Here is a 22,563-nt window from a genome sequence, read left to right on the forward strand (position 1 = left end):
TATGGAATGGAACTGGCCTCGGTTGACCAGCCAGTGTTGGCAGGGGTGGGCGGTGCTGCCGCAGGGGATGTTGCTCAGCCGAGTTCTCCAGGGAAGCAGCCAGTGGTGTCCGTCTGCAGTGCGGGGTGTTGGAGACACCGCAGTGAAGCAGTGCTGTGAGCCCAGGCCTGCACAGACGGATGGCCAGGTGTTGATGGAGCGAGCATTCTGGAGCGTGGGCCTGGGGCGTGGCCACGCAGGGCACTGCCAGGGGCCTGGGTGGGGAGGGAGGACAGAGAGTGGGGCTCTGCTGTTTGTCACCTGCGAGCTCTTTCCCTGGCTTCTGGGACTGAGTGGGGGGCGGGAGGCCCTGGGGCCAAGACCTGAGGGGAGGCCATCTCCAAGGGCCTGCCAGGTCACCCGCCCTCCTGCACCCTAAAAGGGCTCACTGAACCCATCCTGGCCTTGGCCAGAGGAGCTGGGTGTGCCCACAGCTCATGCATACACTCCTTGCACATGCACATGCCCTCGCTGCCTGTCCCACACTCGGTCCCCAGCATGGCTGTCCTGCTGGCACTGGTTGACAGGGTACCAGGGCCTCCACGGTGCATGTGCTCCACCTGCAGGCGGCCAGGAAGCGGGGATGGGAAGGGAACTCTCACCAGCAGTAGCCAGGCCCCTCAGGGCTCCCGGTCCCCAGACATCAGGGGCGGGATCAGCACTAGTGAGATCATCTGACCCCCGTGCCCCCGCAGCACCCCTTTCGCTGGGGCCTGTGCATGTTGCACATCCGTGTGGTCGGGCGTGTGTCTGTGTGTCTGTGTTTGAGGAGGGACCGGCCGTGTAGTTGGTGGCTGAGTCTGCAGGCATGGCTCTGAGGGACTGGTCCATTGGAAGTGTCTGTCCTGTGTGGGGGTCACAGAGACACACATGCAGGCACATCCTGTGCAGGACTCGGTGCCGAGGGTCCAGAGCATCGGGCCCGGGTCTGTGTTGGCAGGTGGGTGGCTCCTGGGGACACCTGTGAGGCTGTGTTGAGCAGCAGCCCTGGAAGCTCATTCCAGTGGGTGGTGTGGGAATCCCAAGCTCATCTGCCCCAGCCCGAGGTCAGCCCCACTCTGCCCCAGCCCCGCTAGCTGACAGTGGCCTCCTTGAACTTCACCTTATCCATGTTCCAGGCCCTTCTTTCTTAAAAAATGATTACTTTACTGTTGAATTTAATAGAGGAACATTGGTTAATAACATTATATAGGCTTCCGGTGTACAATTCTGTAACCCTCACCTGTATATTGTATTGTGTTCACCACCCCAAGTCTCCTTCCATCACCATTTATTATTCCCCTTCACCCTCTCCTACCTCCTCCCACCCCCATTCATGTGCAAGTCGGTTCCTAAGGCCTCCCTGCAAACATCCCTTCCTCCGGAAGCTGTCCCCACTCCTCCCTGCACTCCCCACCTCCCTCACTTGGTGCTGCTCATGCTGACCTTGGCCCCAGAGCCAGTGCCAGGCTCGAATTAGGATGAGCTGCTCAGCAAGGAGTGAGTGAGCAGTGAGTGAGCCAGCCTGTGGCCCACCCACGCGCACTGCTGGGAAATGCACACCCGTGGGGGCTGGCACACAAGTCCTGGCTTGCCTACATGACCCTGGGTATGTGACAAGGCCCTCCCTGTCCCCCTAGTAAGACAGGACTCAGAGAGCCAGGGTCACTGACCTCGACCTTTCATGTCAGCTGGCAGAGGGCCATGAGTGTGCAAAGCCCCAGCCTGGGCCAGGGTCTGTCCGACTCTCTGGCTTAGAGCAAGTGCTGGGAGTGGCCTCAGCCCCTTTAGATGTGGGGCAGAGCTGGGGCTGGGACCAGGCACCCCTGTCTGACAGCCCTGGGGTGGGCAGAGCTCAGACCGAGCCACGAAGAGTTGGGGAGCAGGCAGCACTGGGGCTGGTGGGTAGGGACCAGGACCAGGACCTGGACCCCAGCTTCAGGGCTGGCACAGGGCCTGGGGGATGGGCGAGGGCAGCACCCTCTGCTTCCCTAGCCCTCACCTGCTGCACAGTCAGGGCGGGGCAGGCAGTGAGCAGAACCTGGGGCTGCAGGGCCCTGAGGGCACCTCTGCAGGTGACTGGTGTTGGCATTACCCACTCCTGACAGCAGGGGGCAGCAAGAAGACAGGCTGCAGAGACCTGCCTGCCGTTCACTGGCCCTAAGGCAGGAGGCCAGGGCTGAGCTGGGGTGGGTGTCCTCTGTGGTGGCTCGGAAAGGGTTTCACGGGAGCAGCCTGGTGTGGGAACAAGGCTGCAGGGAACCCCTTCCTCAAAGCCCAGGGTACCCTGGTGTGGCAGGCCCCGAGTCTCCCTGCGTCTGGCTGCATTCCTGTCCCAACAGCTCTCCTGCCCCAATGGGCTCTGTCAGCGTTTGCAGAGTGACTGAATGACCTGACAACTTGGTCAGGGCCCCACCACCACCTGCAGAGGAGCCTCAAGCACTTGATGCTGCTGCCCCCTAGTGGCCATGGCTGGAAGGGCCCTCCAGGGCTTGGATGTCTGGCTCAGGGCCTCCCTGTGCTGGTTTCTGAGCTGCTTGGGCCTGAATTACACAGCAGCTGTCTGACCCCTCCCACCTGACAGATGGGGAGACTGAGGCCCGCAGGAGCACCTAATTTTTCACCAGCCACCCAGGCTCCAGAGCCAGAGGTTGGGTCCCTGGTACCCTGGACCTGGAGGCCTTATCAATAGGACTCCCATTAAAACGGAATTTCAGATTAACAGCAAGCAATCTTTCCATATGCATGTGTCTCGTGCAGTGTTTTGTGTCTGATTGGCTGTATCTGGCAGCCCTACCTCTCAAGCCGTGGAGCTGAGCCTGCACAGCCCTGGGGCACGGGACACGGGTCACTGACCTGGTGGAGCCACCCCTCGTGCCCAGAGACCCAAAGACCTTGCACCACAGTCCAGCTCCAGTGTCCGGAGCTCGGCCCGCTCGGGGGCCCCCAGATGCCCTGCTCAGCCCTCGCCACCAGGACCACAGCTGAAGGCTAGCAAGGTAGGACTCGGGTGCCACCTTGGCAACCCCTATGGCCAGTGTCACAGACTGTCCCGTCATGACCTGGCCTCACTGCATCCCTGAAAATGTCCCCAGGAAACTCACATGGAACCAGAGGGGAGCTAGTGTCGATGGGGTGGCTCAGCAGTGGGCCCACTAGGGGGATTCGGGAGGGCCCCCCATACCATCTGCCCCCTGCTCACTGGCAGCCACGCAGCACCCGAGCTTCCCCCACTACAAACGGCCACAGTTCCTGGTCCCCAAGTGAGCAGTGAGTGAAAGTTCTAAGTCAAGGAGCTAAGATCACCAGGGCCATCATAGCCCAGGAATGGGAGTCCCCAGCCCCTGCCCCCCAGCCCTGGAGCAGCAGCAGGGTCCACCGGCCACCACAGGCCACAGGGCTGGTGTGTGGGGCTGGGGACAGAGGCACATCCCCGTGTGAGCCTGTCTGCAGCCCGGACCCACTCCCTCCAGCAGTCAGCACAGGGCAGCAGCCGCATCTCTGAACTGAAAGCCGAGAAGCAGGTTTGCCAAAAAAGTAAGAAAACTTTTCATCTGTGAGTTGGATTTGAGATGTCCTAAAGAAGGTTGAGGATCATATTCATGAATCAGCTTTATCACAAATATAAAACTATGAAATCAGACCTGTGTCCACTGCTCACTCCCCTGTGACCCTTGCTGTGACTGGTCTCAGGGGTGGGGCCCATACAGCCCCCCCTTTCAGGTGCTGCGAGGGGCAGGCAGACAGACAGGTGGACAGGAACGGCACTGTGTTTGGGGAGACACTGAGAGCCGTGAAGGAAGCAGACTGAGGCTATGTGACCGGGCAGAGATGGGGACGACACTGGTTTCCTACCACAGCCCTAATGAAGGGGCGCTCGCAGGCACTGGGGGTCAGAACGCTGAGTGGGGGCATCAGGCTGTGCTCCACCCAAGAGGCTCTGGGAGGCCCCATCCCCTGCCTGTGGGGTGCTGGCAGAATCAGCTCTTTATGGGACAGTCCCCTTCCGTGTCCCTGCCAAAGCCACTCCTGGCTTCCAGGGGCCCCTGAAAACCTTGGCCTGGAGCCCCTGCATCCTGGAGTCCCTTCATCCCACCTCAACTGGTTACCTCAGCCCCCAAGCTGACCCAGAATGGTTGCCAGGTTACCTCTCTGACCTGTCTTAGCATTGTGACCTGTCTTAGTTCTGTGACCTGTTGCCACCTGACGCCAAACAGCGCAGGTTGAGACCTCTGCAGGGACCCCCTAGCAGGCTCAGGGGCTCCCCAAGACCTTGTCGTATTCACACATGGATGGCTGTTCAGACAGAGCTGGCCCCACGGAGAACTGGGGAAGCCACCCTCAAAGGGACAAGTGCCCCCAGGGTGGGGGCAGCCAGGCCGGCTGGGGTGCAGGGCTGGGCGGACAGGCAGGAAAAGGGCCTTGGGTGGGTTGAATACACCGTCGTCACAGCAATGAAGGCATGTAGGCATGAGAATGGCATGACCTGATTCATGTTTTTTAAAGGTCAGTCTGTGATTTGACATTGGAAATGACATTCGAGACCAGCCTTGAGAGCGTGGGTCCAGTGGAGACAGATGAGGCTGAAACGTATGCTTCAGGTCCAGACGGTGGGCACAGCCCATGGCCCAGGGACAGGAGACGTGAGCACGGAGACCGCAGCACAGGCCCCAAAGAGACCTGTGAGTGAGGGTGCAGGGAAAGGACACAGAAGACCTGCCATGGAGGGGGCGGTGCAGGGAGGCAGGGCGGGGTGAAAGGGGAGGAGGGACAGGAGACGCCCTCCGTACCTGAGCCACGGCTCCCCCTCCTCATCCGTCTGAATGGGCGACTTCCCACCGGCGTGCCGCAGCACCTGGGGTGCCCACGTAGTGCTAAAACACGCAACGCCTGAGTGTGCGGTCCGGGCACTGGCCTGGCCCCTTCGATTGTCGAATAAGAACTGGCAATGTGGCTTCCAGTAGGAGCCGAAAGGAATGTCTGTGGACCTTTCCAGAACCTAGGGGTGTAAAGGTTCCTTCACCCGGGAAAAGGCAAAGAGGAGGGGAAGAGAAGGAAAACAAGGAAGAAAAAAAAAATGACAACAGCCTTGAAAGGAGGTCAGTGCCCCTGAATTAACCGTCGGGTGGGGCACGTTCTAAAGGTTCTCGCAGCGCACGGGGGTGCCTGCCGCGGCCAGCCGGCCGAGACCGCTCCCGGCCGTCTGCTGTGTGCAGTGCGCCCGCTCCCGGGCCTCCCTGGGCCTCCTGCCCCGTAAAGGGAAACGAAATCCTTCCCTGCCCCGGGGATCGCTGTGAGGGGTAAAGGGAGAAATCCCCTCAAAGCCCTGGGAGGTACAGGGGTAAAGGAAGAGAGTCCTGGGGGGGGGCAGCGTTGCCATTCAGGAGTCCTCGTCCTGAGGTCGGGAACTCAGTGCTGCCGCCTCACCGGGCTGGGCTCCGTTGTGTCTCACCTGTGCAGCCGGGGTGAGGATGCCGCCCTCACCTGAAGTTGCAATGAGGTGGGGCTCATGGAGCCGCCCAGCAGTGTTCAAAGTCCTGGGGGCGCACTCTTCCCCCGAAACTTTGGGGCGAAACGAAGCACGTGGGAACCAGGGCCAGGTGCTCAGACCCAGGGGCCCACTGGAAGGTCACGTGCGAAGGTCAGCAGTCCCAGAGTCCTGGGACTGTGGGTGGTGAGGAGTGGAGGGGCCACAGGTGAGACTGGCCTCCGTGTTTGCTGCATGGCTGTCGTGTGAGAAAGGGGAGACCCCACGGCGTGAGAGTGGGCCACCCCTAGGAGACCACTCGGTTTTAGCGCTCAGGAACCTCAGTTCCAGAGACAGAGGACCCCCCCCCCATTTAAGAACCTGATTCAGGAACCTGATTTAATTTTTTTTAAGATTTTATTTACTTTTAGGGAGGTGAAGGGATGGAGAAAGAGAGGGAGAAAGAAATGGATTGGTTGCCTCTCGCGCACCCCCTACTGGCCTGAAATCCAGGCATGTGCCCTGACTGGGAATTGAACCCGGGACTCTTTGGTTTGCAGGCCAGCACTCAATCCACTGAGCCAAGGTGGAAACTGATTTTATTGATTGACCAAATCTATTTAATTTTATCTTTTTAAATATATTTTATTGATTATGCCATTAGAGTTGTCCCATTTCCCCCCTTCATTCTCCTCCACCCTGCATACCCCCTCCCTCCACCATTCCCCCACTTTTGTTCATGTCCATGTGTCATAAGTTCTTTACTTCTACATTTCCCACACTATTCTTGCCCTCCCTCTATTTTCTACCTACTGTCTATGCTACTTATTCTCTGTACCTTTTCCCCCTTCTCCTCCTCCCACTCCCCTGTTGCTAACCCTCCATGTGATCTCCATTTCTATGGCTCCATTCCTGATCTAGCTGTCTGCTTAGTTTGCTTTTGTTTTAGGTGTGGTTAATAACTGAATTTGCTGTCCTTTTACTGTTCATATTTTTTTACTCCTTTTTCTTAGATAAGTCCCTTTAACATTTCATATAATAAGGGCTTGGTGATGAAGAACTCCTTTAACTTGACCTTATCTGAGAAGCACTTTATCTGCCCTTCCATTCTAAATGAAAGTTTTGCTGGATAGAGCAATCCTGGATGTAGGTCCTTGCCTTTCATGACTTGGAATACTTCTTTCCAGCCCCTTCTTGCCTATAAGGTCTCTTTTGAGAAATCCGCTGACAGTCTGATGGGGACTCCTTTGTAGGTGACTGTCCCCTTATCTCTTGCTGCTTCGAGAATTCTCTCCTTCATTTTAATCTTGGCTAATGTAATGATGATGTGCCTTGGTGTGTTCCTCTTTGGGTCCAACTTCTTTGGGGCTCTCTGAGCTTCCTGAACTTCCTGGAAGTCTACTTCCTTTGCCAGATTGGGGAAGTTCTCCTTTATTATTTATTTAAATAATTTTTCCACTTGTTGCTCTTCCCCTTCCCCTTCTGGTACCCCTATAATTAGGATGTTGGAACATTTAAAGATATCTTGGAGGTTCCTAAGCCTCTCCTCATTTTTTTTTTTGAATTCTTGTTTCTTCATTTTTTTCTGTTTGGTTGTTTTCTTCCTTCTGGTCCACTCCATTGATTTGAGTCCTTTTTCTTTCCATCACTATTGGTTCCCTGTGCATTTTCCTTTATTTCAATTAGTTTAGCCTTCATTTGTTCCTCTAATTTGTGACTAAAATCAACCAGTTCTGTGAGCATCCTGATCACCAGTGTTTTGAACTGTGCATCTGAATGGTGACTATCTCTTGGTCGCTTAGAAGTATTGGCTCTGGGGCTTTGAGCTGTTCTTCTTGAGCCATAATGTTTTGGTCTGTTTGCACCTGTTATGTATGAGGGGTGGAGCCTTACATGTTCACAGGGTGGGGCGACCCAGTCGCTGGGTTATGACGCTGTATGTGGGGGCGGGGTCAGAGAGGGGCAATGGCGTTTGTTCCACGCTCTCTCTTGGATTTTGGTCCCCTCTGCTGCTTCCTGAAAGCAAACTGGGTCCTTCTGGTGCTGGTTCCTGGATGTGTGAGCTTGTGCGCCCTCCAGGACCCTGTGAGTCTCTCCAACAAACTCTCCTGTGAGGCTGGGAGCCTCTCCCAGTACCTCAACCCCTGCAAGTTTTTTCAATCGGTACTTTTAGGCTTTATTTTTCAGCGCTGGGGCCCTGGGTTGCATGGTCTGTCTCACTGCCCTTTTTTGTCTGGTTTATCTGCATGGGAATGTGTGACCTCAGTCAGCCAGCTCACTGGGTCTGGTTGTTTTCTCCCCACACCTGGTTCTGCTAACCACCACCTCCTGCTGCCCGGACCCCTTTCCACCAGCCACCGACTCCGCCCCTCTTACTGGTCTGGATGAATGGTTTGTTGTTGTTGGACCTCGGTACAGTTCAATTTTCTGTCTGTTCTGATTGTGTTTTTGTTTCTAAATCTTTGTTGTCCTTAAATTTGGTTGTGCGAGGAGGTACAGTGTTTCCACCTATGCCTCCATCTTGGCCGGACCCAAATTTATTTAATTTTAGAGAGAAGGGAAGGGAGGGAGGGAGGGAGAGAGGGAGAGAAACATTAATGTGTGGTTGCCTCTTGCGCGCCCCCTCCTGGGGACCTGGCGTGTGCCCTGACTGGGAATGGAACCGGAGACCCTTTGCTTCACACTCCGGTGTTCAATCCACTGAGCCACACCAGCCAGGGCTGGAACCTGATTTTAAATTGTAATCTCCTTAAGGACAGGAGCCATTTCAACTCAAATCGGTAAAGTAATTTTGAGTAAATGAGTTGGTCAGTATGAAATCTCCTCTCAGGCATCTTTTGTTAACTTTGTATTTGTCTAATGGGCGATTATTCACACACACTTGGTCATTTGTGTCTGTGATAGTAAGTGATATCTCACTGAAAAGTGTAAAACATAAATGAGACACGCTCCTGCCCTCAAGAATATTACCGTGTGGTTGAGCAAGTCGGGCAGGGCTCTACTACCTGCAGTGGAAGGCGAGATGGTCAGAATGACGGATTTGGTACGCAGCGTGGCACAGGGGCGCTTGGCTTTGACACCAGCCCCCCCTGCGGCCAGCTTCCTGAACGTGGCCAGTCGCTCCACCTCCGTGAGATCAGGTCTGCGACCCCACTCAAGTTTCCTGCTCTGTGATGCGAGAGTCACCGGCCTGCCAGGACCGAGGTGAGGACGTGGTGGGCCCTCCACTTAGTGGCCGCAGCTGTCAGCCCACCTCACAGTCATTCCCGGTAACTCAGGTAACGCGGCCAGTATAACATCTCCCCGCCACGGCGGCCCACAGCTTCGAGGGGACCTTCCTTTATTGGTCCCATCAGTCTCCACAGCTTCCCTTTGCTGGGCCGAGAATAAAATCTCAGTCCCGGGTTTTCTCAGCCATGTTAGGTTTAAGCTCAGTCTCTTCACCATCTCTGCCTCCCAGCTCAGGAGGTGCTTCCCGCGGTGGCCGGCCTCTGCGGATGGGCTGGCCAAGCTGACCGCCAAGGGGCCTGGCGGCGTCACCCTCCACTCTGCCCACCCCCCGGGGACTCCCAGGCTCCGGCCGTCTGTTGTGACATTGGAAGACGGGGTCATGTTTTAGCATGGTAGGAGCTGACTGCGCTCAAGATTTAAAACAGATGGTAGGCATTTTTCATTCATTTTAGGGGAATAGTATCGGGGCCTGCGGAGCGTCTAGCCGAGGGCACGCTCGCTGCCTGGGACACTTTGCCGATCCGAGTCTCCAGTACACACACACAGGTCATTTCATCATTGGCTCTTTTTAGCTTAAAAGTTCAAACTAGTTAGAGTTTTAAATTTAACTTTTTTTTCTATAAAAATTCTCACGTAGGAATCCAGACATTAAAATAGACTCGCCCATTATAACAGGGGCTTGTCATTTTTGTGTTTTTCTTGCAGAGCTTCCCACCCTGTGTGCCCCGAGCCCTGGCTCCTGGGGGTGGGCATGGGTGTCTGCAATAAGAAGGGGTCGACACGTTTTTACATTTGTGTTACATGCAAGACACTTAGCTACAATCAGTTTGGGCAGCAACTCCTGTCTCTCTCCTCACGCGTGTCTCCCTCACCCACCCACCACGTGCACAGGGGGATGTTGAAGTGGTAAGAAGTCAGGCAGGAGAGCAACAGGTGGAGGCAGTTTAGCAAACGTGTCTGGCCACAGAATCTTCTCGGAGGAATTGCCATTAGGCAAACCTACTGCGGAACAGCCTACGGATATAATCCAGGCTACCCCGGGTCTGTGGGTCCTCCCTCCAGGTGCAGGGTCCTTACCGCACAGCCCGGGAAGGCAGACGCCCACGTCACCCAGGAGGCTGGAGCCCCACTCAGGAGCACCACACCTCCTAAAGACTTTTGCAGAAATCCTTCTGATGAAATTGGCTGCGCTCCTAACAGTTGCCCTGTGTTCTGATGTTTCACAGGTGATCCAAGAGCCAGAGAGCACAGCTGGGGCGGATGGCGGGCCACGTGGGGACTTGGTGGGCTGGGGCAAGCAGGCGGCCTCCACTGAGACCCACCTGAGGTGGGTCGTGGTATTGAGGGGCTTGTGTGCAAGTAACCCTCATTTTACTTAATAACAGCCTCAAAGCCATTCGCAACTTTTATTATGTTACAGTTGTTCTGTTTTATTATTGTCATTGATCTCTTACTGTACCTGAGAAATGAAACTTTATAATAAGGCCTCAACCCGATCGGTAACCCGACCGGTCCAGGTGCTCTCTGCAGTTTCAGGCACCCACTGGGGGGTCTTGAGGACGATGGAGTTTATGTAAATAGAGGGTTTAAAAACTTCAGGTGTAGTACTTGTAATGCAACGAACTCAATAAGGGCTCTTGTTTCTATGTAGTTATTCTTCTATGTAGCAGGGTTCTATGAAGTTATGACGACACGTCTCTAAAATCCAAACTCTGGAGAGTTGATTTGAATGTGGTCCTCATGTTCACGTAATACTGCGTCCTTTGAGCACCACCGTAAAAACAAGGGTCATCCCTTCCAAAAGGCTACTTCCCGGGCAGATGCTCAGTGCTGGGTCTGCAGGGGGAGGTGGGTGGTTGGTTCCATTTCCTTCTCCCATCTGCAGAGAGGAAGGGAGCAGACCAGGAAGGAGGCTGGGGGCCAGGGAAGGGAGGAGCAGCAGGACCTGGGGGACGGAGCAGGGGCACTCAGGATCCTATCAACCACAGCGTTTTTGACTGCTCTCTCCTTGGGGTGGTTGTGAATGATGGGGCTTGTTTCCCATGGGGCTTTATCTGGGCCTGACACGCAGGCTGCATCGTTTTATCGAGGTTCCAAGTGCTCTGTCGGACCAGGAGGTTTCTCAGGAATATGCACACAGTGTGAACTTGCACCCACAGCCCATGTGAAGGCAGGCCTGTGCTCACAAACTTTCAAGGATGCTTTTTCTGCATCCGGAGCCAGGCTGACCCCGAGCAGCTTTCTCACCGGCTGCTGGTCATTTCTTTCCTGCACCCTTTCCCCTGGGCATGGCCTCTGGAGGTGGGCTTTCAGCCTTCGGGGCAGTTGCCTGGGGGTCGTTGCAGGTGGGCCCTAAGCCAGGATGGCTGGTGTTCTTATAAGGAGATACCAGGTTTCTCTGCCTCAAGGCTCACAGTAACTTAACAAATTTGTTTCATCTGTAGGTGTAGTTCCCTCACGTTGTGTGCAGATTTTTATTCTTTTAAAAAACTTTTATTTACTCATTTTTAGAGAGAGGTGAAGAGGAGGAGAGTGAGAGGGAGAGGACTGCCAATGTGTGGTTGCCTCTCGTGCGTCCTGTACCAGGGACTTGTACCAGGGACCTGGCCTGCAACCCAGGCCTGTGCCCTGATTGGGGATTGAACTGGCGACCCCTTGGTTCGCAGCCCACACTAAATCCTCTGAGCTACACCAGCCGGGGCTGGGTACAGGTTTTTAAAAAAGAAAACACGCCACTCACAGGCAGCTTATCAAAATTTCCTGGTTACGCAGTATTTAGAAATGGAGACAGAAAATGAAATTCTATAGCACGTTTAAGGTAACTTCCCACTCTGTTGACATGTTTTTTTGCCAGAAGAGGTGGCTGAATGAATTGTTCCACTAAGTGTTTTGGTTTTAATGTCATCTTCTCCCGCTTCTCCCCCTCCCCCTCCCACGCCCATCGGAAGCTGAGTGCAGTGTGGGGCTGACTGTAGTCTGGCCGAATTTATTTCGGAGCCTAACTCCCGCCACCTATGAGTGTGACTGTTTGGAAACAGCCTTTGATTCAGGTGATGAGTTTAAAACAAGGGTGTTGGGTGGGGCCCTCATGGTCTCTCTATAGGGAGAAAGACTGAGAAGGCAGCAGCCTGCACAGCTGAGGACAGAGGCCTGGGGAGAAGCCAGCTGGTCAGGCTCCTGACCTCGGACTTGCAGCCTCCGAATGGTGAGTCGATTTCTGTGAAGTCACCCACTCAGTGGCACTTTATTACAGCAGCCTGGACAAATTGAAGGGCCCACTTAATGCTGAGTCACAGCCACTTGGCAGACACCTCTGCGACTCGCAGGTGTTTTCTGTACCAGCACTGACAATGCTGACAAAGGGCCCCCGGGAGCAACCCTCCACTAGAGCTCACACAGAGCAGCCTGTCCACTCCTTTGCTGAGTGACCGCACGGGACTCCGAATGTTTCACCTCCTAGTTTTGTGTCTGTTACAGCGAACTTCCACCTGGAACAGACTGGTATCGGAGCTGGGGGAACGGATGTTTGTAGGCAGTTCCCAAACTTTCGCTGACCCACCCTGGTGTCTGGGGTAGGTCTGGCAATGCCCACTGCAACACATGCCCTGAGTGACTGAGCTGAAGGTCTCATGTGCCATGGTTTGGACTTGGTGTCTCACTCCTGGTTTGGGAGGGGGCGGGCACAATGATAATTCCTTTATTCTGAGCATCAGATGCAGGCCTCATGTCCTGAGGCGCCAGAATGAACAACGGACGTGCTTACTCACAGGAAGTGGGGTGGACCGTTGACCACAGCTCTTCCGCCACCTCGAGGAAGGACCTGTGGCTGATGGCCGTCTTCTATCACTTGCTGGCAAGTAAAGCTGTTCTTTGGTCCAAGGGAGAATGGAGCTGGCGACAAGCTTAGCCCTTGGGCTGCAACTGGCCATGTGAAGCCCCAGAAGCCCCTCCCCTCCAGGCCTTTCTGAATGGCTGGTCCCTGCTGCAGGGCTTCCTTATGCTCCTGGCAGAGCAGAGCCACGGCGCCCCCACCCCACCTGCACTCTCAGAAGCTGGTCAGTGCGCTGCAGTGGCAGCCACTAGTGTCTCCCTAGAGTGACACTGGGCTTCATCATGGCCTGCCTTCCTCACTGCTGCTTCTGCAGGAAATAAAACCCCCTACTTTGGGGGTCAGGTAGCATGAGAATAGGGGTCAGAAGGTAAAGATCTACACACACAATAATTTGTTGCTGAATTTATTAAAATGACTGCCAAATGCTGTACTACATTCCCGACTTGGAACTATGCAACTCATTCTGGGAGTGAGGTCTGGGCAGGAAGGCAGTGGCCCTGGTCCCTATGACAGGCCTCTGAGGACCTGGCCCGCCTTCCCTGGGCACTGGCTGTGATGGGGGCAGGCCGTGGGTTAACAGGCTCTGGGCCACGTCCCAGCCACCTCTGTGGACACTGGGGTAGGGCTGAGCCACCACAGCAGACACTGGCCACTGTCAGCAGCAGGGGACATGGGATTCTCACCCATCCTTTTCCTTCTACCAGCACAGAACCAAATCTAAGCTTCATGAGAACCCCCAGCCAACTCTACACAGGAGCCACGCACTGGAAACGAAAAGGCCGAACGGAGAAGGGCACGCCCACGGAGTTTCACAGTAAAACACCACTGAGTCCTCAGTCCTCTGGGGCAATTCTGTCAGCCTTTGGGGAAATAAAAACAGTAATTCCCACTTGTAAAAACACATGCAAGGCAAGCCACGTGGAACGGTCACACTAAAAATATGCCAGTGCCTAATTTTCCAGGTACTTTATTTTTAAAACAGGTCACAACACTGAGCTTCTGGCCCGTTAACACCAATGAACAAGCTACAAATGCTTGCTTGGCGGCTGAGGGGCACTCTTTAGTAGCGTTTGAAAACCGAGTAAAAATCTGTATAAAACAAGTAATCAAATAGTTTCCATAGGAACACAGATAAGTGTGACCCCCCAACTCCTAGCCTTCCATCATGCTCCATCTGTGCCACCCCACTTACAAAGACATTTCAGAACTAGCAATAATTAAGTTACGTGGTCCCTCCAACCCCGTATTTCAAGCTACCCTCGCAGTAACAGCTACATGAACGGCATCTACACATTAATACGAGCCGAAGCGCAGGCTGCTGGGTGGCGCTCCATCCCACTCTCCCAGGCGCAGGACACCCGCAGGGCGCTCCCGTCCTGCTCCTCCACGGCGGCCAGGATGTCGCGGTTCTGGACTTGCTGCATCAGTTGCCTGAGAGAGAGAAGTGGCACACTCAGAACCCCGACTGAGTCACCCATACTGGGCCGTCTCCGGGAACCTATGCCCAAGCCCATCCGTCCCCCACCCCCGGGTACTGGGCCCCGAGGAAGCGACGCAGTACTTCTAAGACGCAGTACTTCTAAGCAAGCACGGCTTCAGAGCCGTCTTTGCGGTTGTAAGGAAACCTAGGGACACGTGCGTCGTCTCAACACACAGAAATACCTCCCTCCACCAGCCTTTTCTGAAATACTATGCACCATGAAAAATCTCAACACTAATCGCTATTATTGGAGTGATTTTTTCCATCCATTTGTATTTCCCAAATTTTCTAGGGCACATATTCTTAATACGGGGAGTATAACTTACAAAAAAACCCGTATTTAACTCTAAACCAGACAATTTCTTTCAATTAGAGTAAAGCAAAAACAAGCAAAAATCCAAAACACCTATTTAAAAAAAAAACTCCAGAGTATGTTTATGAGAGCTGGGACAGTGAAACTGGGCAGGCGGAGGACAGCAGCAGGGATGAGAGCCCCTCCGGCTCGCTGAGAAGTCACCTGCATCAGAGACAGGTTCAGGGGTCAGCCAAGGAAGAGCTGCTGCCGCCCACCGTTCCCCGGGTTGCGAGCCTGAGAGGGAGGAGACCCTCCCTGAGAGGGAGGAGTGCAGGGAACGGCGAGGGCGTGCTCCAGGCAGGCAGGCTGCTGGGAAGGCATCTGTCCTTATCAGGCCCATACACTCGCGCTGCTACTAACCATGCTGGCCCTGGCATCACGTAGTAGACGGTCGGCCTCTGGAACCCATTGAAAGTGGAAGCAGCAGCAACGGTGTAAGCCCCCATGTTTTCAAAGAGCATCCAGTCCCCCACGTGCATCTCGGGCAGGGCGCAGCGCTCTACGATGCGGTCAAGGCCGTCGCACGTCGGCCCCCATATGCTGGATGAGTAATGCTTCTCATCGGGTTTGGGCCTCTACGTTGGAGAGAGAGACACACCCCGTCACGCCTGCTCTGACCGATCCTCTGATCTCTTACATACAGTGTAACAATTACCAGAAGGTACCTTTTGCAGAAGGGGCTTCACGTGCGCATGATCATAGAGAATGCAATTAAATGATCCATATACTCCGTCATTCACATAATACATAAAGGTCTTCTCACTCGACTCATCTTCATCTAGAAAGCAAATCAGTCTCAATCATCACCTCTCGTACCAGTTTCCAGTGGTATGTACAGTGACCCCACCCGACACCTACCGTCGGAGCCCGTTTGTTCCTTTAACATCAGTTTTTTGGCGATGATATTAACTGCAAGCGTGAATGCTGATGCAACATAGTATCTGCCTGGCTCCGCTATGAGTGTCACTCCTGAGTCGGGTGGGAAATACTTGTCCAGAGCTGGGTTGATGACACTGGTGATCTATGAGACAGACAAGCGCAGTTGGCCATCAGGGGGAACCACACAGAGAAACGGCACGGTGCTGTGACAGGACGGGACAGCAATGTGTGAGCCACTGCCAGCAGAAGGTCCCACCATTGAGCAACAGCAAAAAACCAAACACCTCCCTGAAAAACAGCCCAGGCAGCCCCATGGTGTCACCCAAGTCCCCTCTGGACATGCCACCTATCCTTTCTAAGATGCAATGGGTCCAGCTGCATCCAATAGGACAAAACAAATCCATTACCATTATCTGAGGTAGCCAAGTGCCTAAAATACTTTTATTTGGCAAAACACGTGAAACTAAGAAAGAAACTATTCTGTCAACCTCACGTAACTTTAACCTATAATGGCTTAACCACAGAAGTAACTCAACAGTGTTTCAATGAGAGGAAATACAAATTCTAACAAAGCACATTTGGTACAAAGATGCACAACAAGTCTTCCAATTCTGCCACTTTGAGCCAACACCGCCATCGGGGCTGGACCCTTGTTCACGCCGGCTTGCGGGGAACCGGCTGTGCTGGAAGCCATTCCGTTCAGAGCCTCAGACTGGCTGCAGCGCGGGCCGGGCGCCTGTCACTAAAGCCACGTTTCTCCGTGCAGTCGGTTGGTTCCCAAGATTTAGGGAAAACCAACCCGTATTTTAGTTTAGAGAACCAAAGAATATTAAACTCAATTCTAAACAGCACAAGTCTCTCAAAAGATCACACCACGACCTTTATTTTCATGTTGGTGCAGTCCCTACTGGTATCAACTAAAACACTCATGTCTGAAAGGACTCCACTAGGGGACAGGCTAAAACAGCGACTCTATGACAGTGTTGCTATGAATTACCTCTTCAAATTTAAGCTTTACATCTTCAGATCCAGGAAAACCACCACCAATATCCAGAAGATACATGTTGAAACCGACCTCAGCCTGGAGTCAAGAAAGTTAAGTTAATTCAACAGCCAGATGCATAAAAAGTTGTGAAAAATAAACACAGCAGGCGGGTCGAGGCCTCTGCAATGGTGACAGTGTCTCCAATAGGCTGGTCCTGGAATGGAGACAAGCTCCTGCCAGCCCTGCTGCACCCCCCCAGGGGGGGTTTCCTTATACTCACCCCCATGTCGAAGACACAGCGGGCATCGGAGATGGCCTGCACGAAGGTCTCAGGGTCGTTGCAGCCACTGCCCACGTGGAAGCTGGAGCGGTAAGAAGAATATACTATGTCCGATTACTTCTGAAGATAGTGAGTCACGGTGGAAAAGCGCTGTAAAATCCGCAGTCTAACATTACCTGGGCCTCCACGTCCACACCCAGACCTCACCTGACACCGATGACATCGACATTGAGCTCTTTTGCCCTCTCCAAGAGCAGCCTGCTGGTCTTGAGAGTGGCACCAAATTTAACACTGAGACGACACACTGCTTTGGAATCATCAGTGGCAATCCGCAAAACCAACCTAGAATTAGGAAGAGTGAATCGAGTTAAGTTCACAGGACACAAGGTCACAGATGCGGCTGAAACAGAGAACTCCTGTTTCAGTCCAACAGGGCTTCACTAATAATCAAGGGGGTCACACTGTCTCCTTAGTCTGCCTCTGGCCAGCACACAGGTAAGTCTGACCAATGGAAATTCAGTCTCTCTTGACAACACCCAGCTCGTGCCCGCCCGTGCCCGCCAGCGGAGTGGGACTCACTTGGCCTTTGGATGTGCCCTGGCCACTTTCATCAACTCGACTTCACTATCGAAAGTCATCATCCGGACTCCATTATTGGCAGCATATTTAATCTGAGACACTTGTTTACAAGGATTTGCATAGATGATCCTCTCTGGAGGTACGCCGAGACTCTGCACCAATTGTATTTCCGTCTGAAAAAGAGGTGTTACACTATACCTATGTAGCTAATAGGTGAAAGACACAGAGAAACACAGGAAGTTGTAGATCACGCCCCCTAGCACCTACTGCGTAAGAAACACAATCGAGGCCCGCCTGGTAGAGCCCGTGTTCTACTCACCTTGCTGGCACAATCGAACCCCGTCCCGATGGCAGCGAGGGTCTTTACTATGGTTCTGCTGTCATTGCACTTGACTGCATAAAAAGGGGTGACCCGAGGTAGAGCTTTCAACCACCTCAGATGTTTCTTCAGGATGTCTCCCAGGTCCGCAACGTAGAAGGCATCCTTATCGTCCTGCAGGCAGAGCAGTCACAGGGACTTAGACCAGCCCTGCACCGTCCAACCGCGCCTCCCTCCCCCCTCCCACTGTTCTCAACAGATCCTGCTCCTCTCATCCAGTCACAGCTACGGATTCACTGTGACTGCTGGGCGACCCACAGTCAGTCAACTCTGAATTCCCGAACAAGAGCCGCGGGTTCTGCTGCACTCCCTCAGACCCCACGGAGATTTCCCACTGAGCCGCCCGGCACTGTCAAAGTGGCCCTGCCAGCACAAACTCAACACACGTACGGAAGAAGAAACTTCATTGATTTTTTGGTCCAGGATGTCCTTGGCAGTAAAGCCTTCATCAAGGAAATGGCAGCCAAACTCTTCATCAGTAAAGCTGTTCATGATCTCTGGATGTTTGTCTGAGACTCCACAAACTGCAAACAAGGTAAAGAAATTCACTCAGAAGCCTTAGCAATACTTAGTAATTCTTAAAAAGATTAATGTATAACAACCAGGAATACTTACAAGGAAAACGAAGATGGAATCTAAAGGAATTATTGCCAGCTCTTCACAAAGGCAGCTCTCTGGGAATTCCAAGTCCCTCAGAAGATGGGCCTTCTCTGGCTGCAGCAGCGGCACTGTCCTGCTAACACAGATGTCCTCAGGGAAAAGGCACCAAATGGAGATGCCAGGCCCTCACCCGCCTGCCTGGGAAGCAGGGTGGCTCAGGCCCCACCCAGCTGGGTCTGTGGGTTTGGGAATCCTACTGGCACCTGGGTGCAAGTCACCTGACTCCTATCAACCTCTACTGCACCACCGGAGGACACCAAATTCAACACCTTCGATCTTTTTGAAAGCAGCACTCGAATTCCATTCATCTCAATGAGCACTTCAAATTAGAATTTTAGTAACTAATAACACATTGTGGAAATGTCAAGGGCTCTTAATTTACTGCGAGCTCTTAAGTCTCCTGAGATTTTTATGAGCTAATGTTATTTTCAGACTGACATGTAGTTTTAGAAACTGCACCTTCACATCAACACAATGTTCTATCCTTGCTCTATCTGGTCACAGGCCAGTGTCCTCGGACGACTGCTGCCCACACCAGAACAGCCTCTCTAGGACTCTCGACAGGTACTCAGACAGCTGCTTGGCTATGAATGATAGTCAAGTGAGAGTGATTTTGGCACACTTTACAAGTAACAAAAATAAGCAAGTGTAAATGACTCATGAATAAGCAAAAAGCTCATAACAATCAGAGGCAATGTCCTTGGCCTTGGTACAAAGTGACAGGGTGAATGTCAGTTATCTTAAACTCATTTAAATCACCCTGACCCCTGATGGGTGTGGCGTAGTTTTCCACTGTACAGCCCGCTTCAGTGCCCACGGACAGAGGCCAGGCCATGGTTCCGGGCCAGGGTGCTTTGGCATGGGGCACTGTGAGAGACCCAGGGGGGCGGGCCTGCCATAAATCCAAGCCCATGCATGGTAGAACTTGGTTCAAGACTCAACCAAATGGGACTTTTTGGCATTGTCAACCTCCTAAATCACCCTCAACCCCCCGGGGGAAGGCAATGGACCAAGGCCAGCAGATCCACTTTGTCCAGATAAATAACCCGCAGGAGGCTGAAGTGGTGACAGGCTGGATTAATTGGGGTCTTTGTTAAACATCCTTAAAGCAACGCTCAAGCTTAACTTTGGAAAGTTAATCTTTTAAATACATCACTATTAAGTGCTTTGCCGTATCTTTCTTTTTTTAATCCTCACCCCGAGGTCTTTTTTTTTCCTGCCTGAGAGCAAGAAAAAGAGGAAGAAGAGCGTGCGCTTGGATGGGGAACCAAGCCCCGAACCTTTGCCACAGGACGCCGCCCGGGTCGCCCGGGTCACCTGGGCCCGCCGGTCCGCGCTCTCTCTCTCCAGTCTCTGCGAGGCTGTATTTGAATAGCCGGCAACAGAGACGTCTCACCCCTACGGCGCTCTGCACAGGAAGTTCCTTAAAAGGGTCGATCGACTAGCACTACACAGCACTTTCCTGCTGTGAAGGTCTTTCGCCAGTCGGGTCACCGGACAAGACAGGGGCCGATTTAAACGGGAACTGAAAACATTTCTCAAGAGAACGAAATTCTGCCCGATTTCAGGGGTGAATCACGCCGACAATCCCTGCTCTTCCCGTCATTTCTAAGCGGGGCTGCCCCCCACACTTGCCCCAGTCATTCAGGATCCCCAGGCAACAGCAGTCTTTTCCGAACACCTCGGGGTGGGCTCTAACCCCGTCCCCTAAACTGGGTTCCCACGCCAGGCGTCTCTTAACCACTAGGCCACTCGAGGGCTCCTGATACAGGCAATCCCAAACCGGGGCGGGCCGAGCTTTTATTTGCACAGCCGCTGCAGGGCTCTCTTGGAGCCGGCGACTCCTGCGGGCTCCGTGTCGGGTCCTCGCTCTGCCCGCAGAGGGAGAAACCCCGACACAGACGTCGGGGACAGCGAGCCAGGACGGTAACCATAACCCTGTAACCGCGAGCGAGCGACCGGAGCCCCAGACCTGCACGGACTCGTCCCGCCTCTGCTGCACCTGCTACCTGGCTTGCCACGTGGGCTTTAAAAAAAAAGCAGCGGTTAAAGGAACCACCGGCTTTCCCCAACGGCTTCCGGCCGAGCCGCAGCCCCACGTCAGTGGTGCCGGGCAGGCGAGACGAGGGCCCCGGGGCCCGGGGCAGGGCGGGCGGCGCCGCGGGGAGGGCCAGGGGCCCACCCTCACCTTCCCGGGGAAAACCGGCGCCCCGAAGGCAGCGGCTCGCCAAGGTCAGGGGCTGGCGGCCGGCTCCGCGACCACGTGCCCCTCGCAGCGCCGGGCGCAGGTCTGTTCGCGGCCTCCGGCCCGGCGCGCCGGGACACGTGGTCGACCCCCTCCTGCCTCCCCACCGCTCGCTCGAGCCCCTCTTACCTCGCCGCGCACAGAGCCTCAAGCCGACCCCATGAAGATGCCGCCGAAGCTGCCGAGCGCGAGCGCCCCGTCAGCGCCCGCCCTGCCTCCGGCCCGCCGCCTCGCTCCCTCCCGCGGAGGACTGCCGGCCCGAGGTGGCACCGGAGCGCTGGGAGAGGGGAGGCGGCGGCGCAGGCCGAGGGGACTGACAAAGCCCGACGCGCCGCTGCTCCGCTACTTATAGCGCCGCGCGTGTCGTCATGGAGACGCACCAGCTCAAACCAGCCGCGATCGGTTCCGTCCGGGCGTCTTGCGAGGGAGGGGGCGGAGCGCAGCGGCGGCGGCGGCCAACCCGGACCCGGCGGACGGGCGGGGGGCGCGGGCAGCTTAACGTCAGCGCCTGAGAACACCGCCCACCGCCCCCGGCCTCGCGCCCCTCCAGCCTTGCGGCAGGTCCGCGCACGCGCATGGCGCCCCAGGCACCTCCCCCACCTCGGGCCTCCTACGGGCTGTCCAGCGGCGGGATCGCGCACGCGCACGCGCACGCAGCCCGTGCCTTAGCCCCAGCTTCAGCCCCGCGGGCGCTCGGCGCGAGTGGGCTGGTCCTTCGGCCTTGGGACCCGAACCGCTCCCGCAGAATTAATTGCAAACCTGGCCGCTGCACCCGGGACACGCAACACTGTTCTTCCACCTGGCATTACGTGCTGTGTGCCCTTGGGCAGAGAAAGAAATCGGGAGAGAGCGGGTCACGTGGACCCCGACACCTCCATTTCTGTAAAAGGGACCTGGAAATGGTTGTGGCGCTGCTCTACTCTACCAGGAGTAGAGCAAAGACGCTGACAGAGAGAGAGGGGTGCAGAGGGGCACCCCGCAAGTCACCTGTTCCCTGAACCCTGTACAACACAGTGGCGTCTCCCAACAGTGGATGCGCGAGGACCTACGTGCAGTTTTATTAAGCCAGGAGACTCGTTCAAGCGAGTTAGGGGACCACGGGGTAGGAGGGAAGGGATCCCAAACTACCAAGCCGCTCCACTGCTCTGTGACATATGGGTGCCCCTCATCAGTGACTAGACACCTTTCAGGGCAGCTGCGATTGGCACCTGGCACGTTTGAGAGTTACATACCAACACAACAACAAGGTCCACGAAGTGAATACATATGGCAACAGCCTGGAAGGAAATTGGTTGTCCCTAAGAGCGGAGCCAGTGCCTCCAGTGTTAGGACAAGAGTCTCCTGATCTGGGCCATTCTTACTAAATGTTATTCTTGGTAGATGTTAAAATGTAGCACAGTATTTTGCAGGCCAGCCTTAAATAGGACCAGTTTGACAGGGACCCAACTACAGAGAGAAATCAACATGTAGTTCAGGGAGGCAGAGCTTTGGCTGCAGACCCTTTGTTGGCTTTCTTTGCTGCCAGTAAATAAAACTGCCTGGTGACAACCCTGGCCCGTTTCTGAATAGGGCACCCCAGGTGGCAAACCCCTTGAGGTCGGTGACCTGACGTGGTTGAAGGATTGCGCCTCTCTGGGGTGGGCATTGCCCCACTGCTGGCCCCTGGGAGGGGCTGAAGAAATTTAGGGCTTTCTTCTCCTTCTCTTAAAGATGAAATCCAACAGACAATTATGTCCCACCCCAGGGTGTGGGTTGCAACCAACCTGAGGGCTAGGAGTAAGAGTTAGGGAACATGTAGAACTAGGTTTGGCCAAGCTGTGGGTGCTGGGGAGCCTGGAGGAGCTCAGGGCTGTAGCCGGGCCCTCGTCCCAACTTGCTGGGTGATTTTGAGTAAATTGCTTCCCTCCCTGGGCCTCAGAGGAGGCCAGAATAGCCCAAGGTGTTTACAGCTACGAAGCCTGTGTGTGAGGTTTTGAAAAACCTTCTTTGTGCTGGCCTTGCAGCATAGTGGGTGAAGAGTTGTTGAATGGATGAAGGAATGAATGAATGAATGATCTAACTTCCTGGAGGCCAAGAACCAGGGATTCTGGTGAAGGAGGGGGCAGTTATCTCCACCCTAATACACTTTAATTCCCCGGGGTTGGGGGAATGCGATTAACAAACCCCGCACGGG

The 22,563-nt window shown here is 54.5% G+C and overlaps 1 protein-coding gene and 1 pseudogene across 3 annotated transcripts; both read right to left on the reverse strand.

Moving 5' to 3' along the window:
- Positions 1-12,934: 12,934 nt before the first annotated feature.
- On the reverse strand, positions 12,935-20,787 carry ODC1 (ornithine decarboxylase 1). Of its 3 annotated transcripts, XM_037151797.2 has the most exons (13): positions 20,520-20,787; positions 18,101-18,218; positions 17,876-18,009; positions 17,426-17,599; positions 17,107-17,279; positions 16,735-16,869; positions 16,528-16,609; positions 16,260-16,343; positions 15,242-15,404; positions 15,049-15,161; positions 14,744-14,958; positions 13,806-13,979; positions 12,935-13,408 (listed from the first exon to the last, which is right to left on the reverse strand). In XM_037151797.2, exons 3-12 carry the CDS (start codon positions 17,975-17,977, stop codon positions 13,835-13,837), a joined length of 1,386 nt encoding a protein of 461 aa, XP_037007692.2. In that variant the 5' UTR covers positions 17,978-18,009; positions 18,101-18,218; positions 20,520-20,787; the 3' UTR covers positions 12,935-13,408; positions 13,806-13,834. The 3 variants fall into 3 exon arrangements, with proteins under 3 accessions (XP_037007692.2, XP_037007690.2, XP_037007691.2); XM_037151795.2 differs by lacking the exon at positions 12,935-13,408 and having other exon boundaries at positions 13,500-13,979; positions 20,520-20,785; XM_037151796.2 differs by lacking the exon at positions 12,935-13,408 and having other exon boundaries at positions 13,500-13,979; positions 18,101-18,221; positions 20,520-20,785.
- On the reverse strand, positions 18,936-19,060 carry LOC119054033 (uncharacterized; annotated as a pseudogene).
- Positions 20,788-22,563: the final 1,776 nt, after the last annotated feature.

Source organism: Artibeus jamaicensis, unplaced genomic scaffold (assembly GCF_021234435.1).
Source record: "Artibeus jamaicensis isolate MK-2021 breed Jamaican fruit bat unplaced genomic scaffold, CSHL_Jam_final contig_465, whole genome shotgun sequence".
Taxonomy (NCBI): Eukaryota; Metazoa; Chordata; class Mammalia; order Chiroptera; family Phyllostomidae; genus Artibeus; species Artibeus jamaicensis.

What these genes read in the sequence shown, in the direction of transcription:
- ODC1 (XM_037151797.2), bottom strand. Translation starts at nt 17,977, where the DNA reads ATGAACAGCTTTACTGATGAAGAGTTTGGCTGCCATTTCCTTGATGAA. An exon ending in TCAATGAAGTTTCTTCTTCC is followed by an intron (nt 17,600 to 17,875) that starts GTACGTGTGTTG and finishes CTCTGCCTGCAG; the next exon opens with GACGATAAGGATGCCTTCTA. An exon ending in TAAAGCTTAAATTTGAAGAG is followed by an intron (nt 15,405 to 16,259) that starts GTAATTCATAGC and finishes TCTGTCTCATAG; the next exon opens with ATCACCAGTGTCATCAACCC.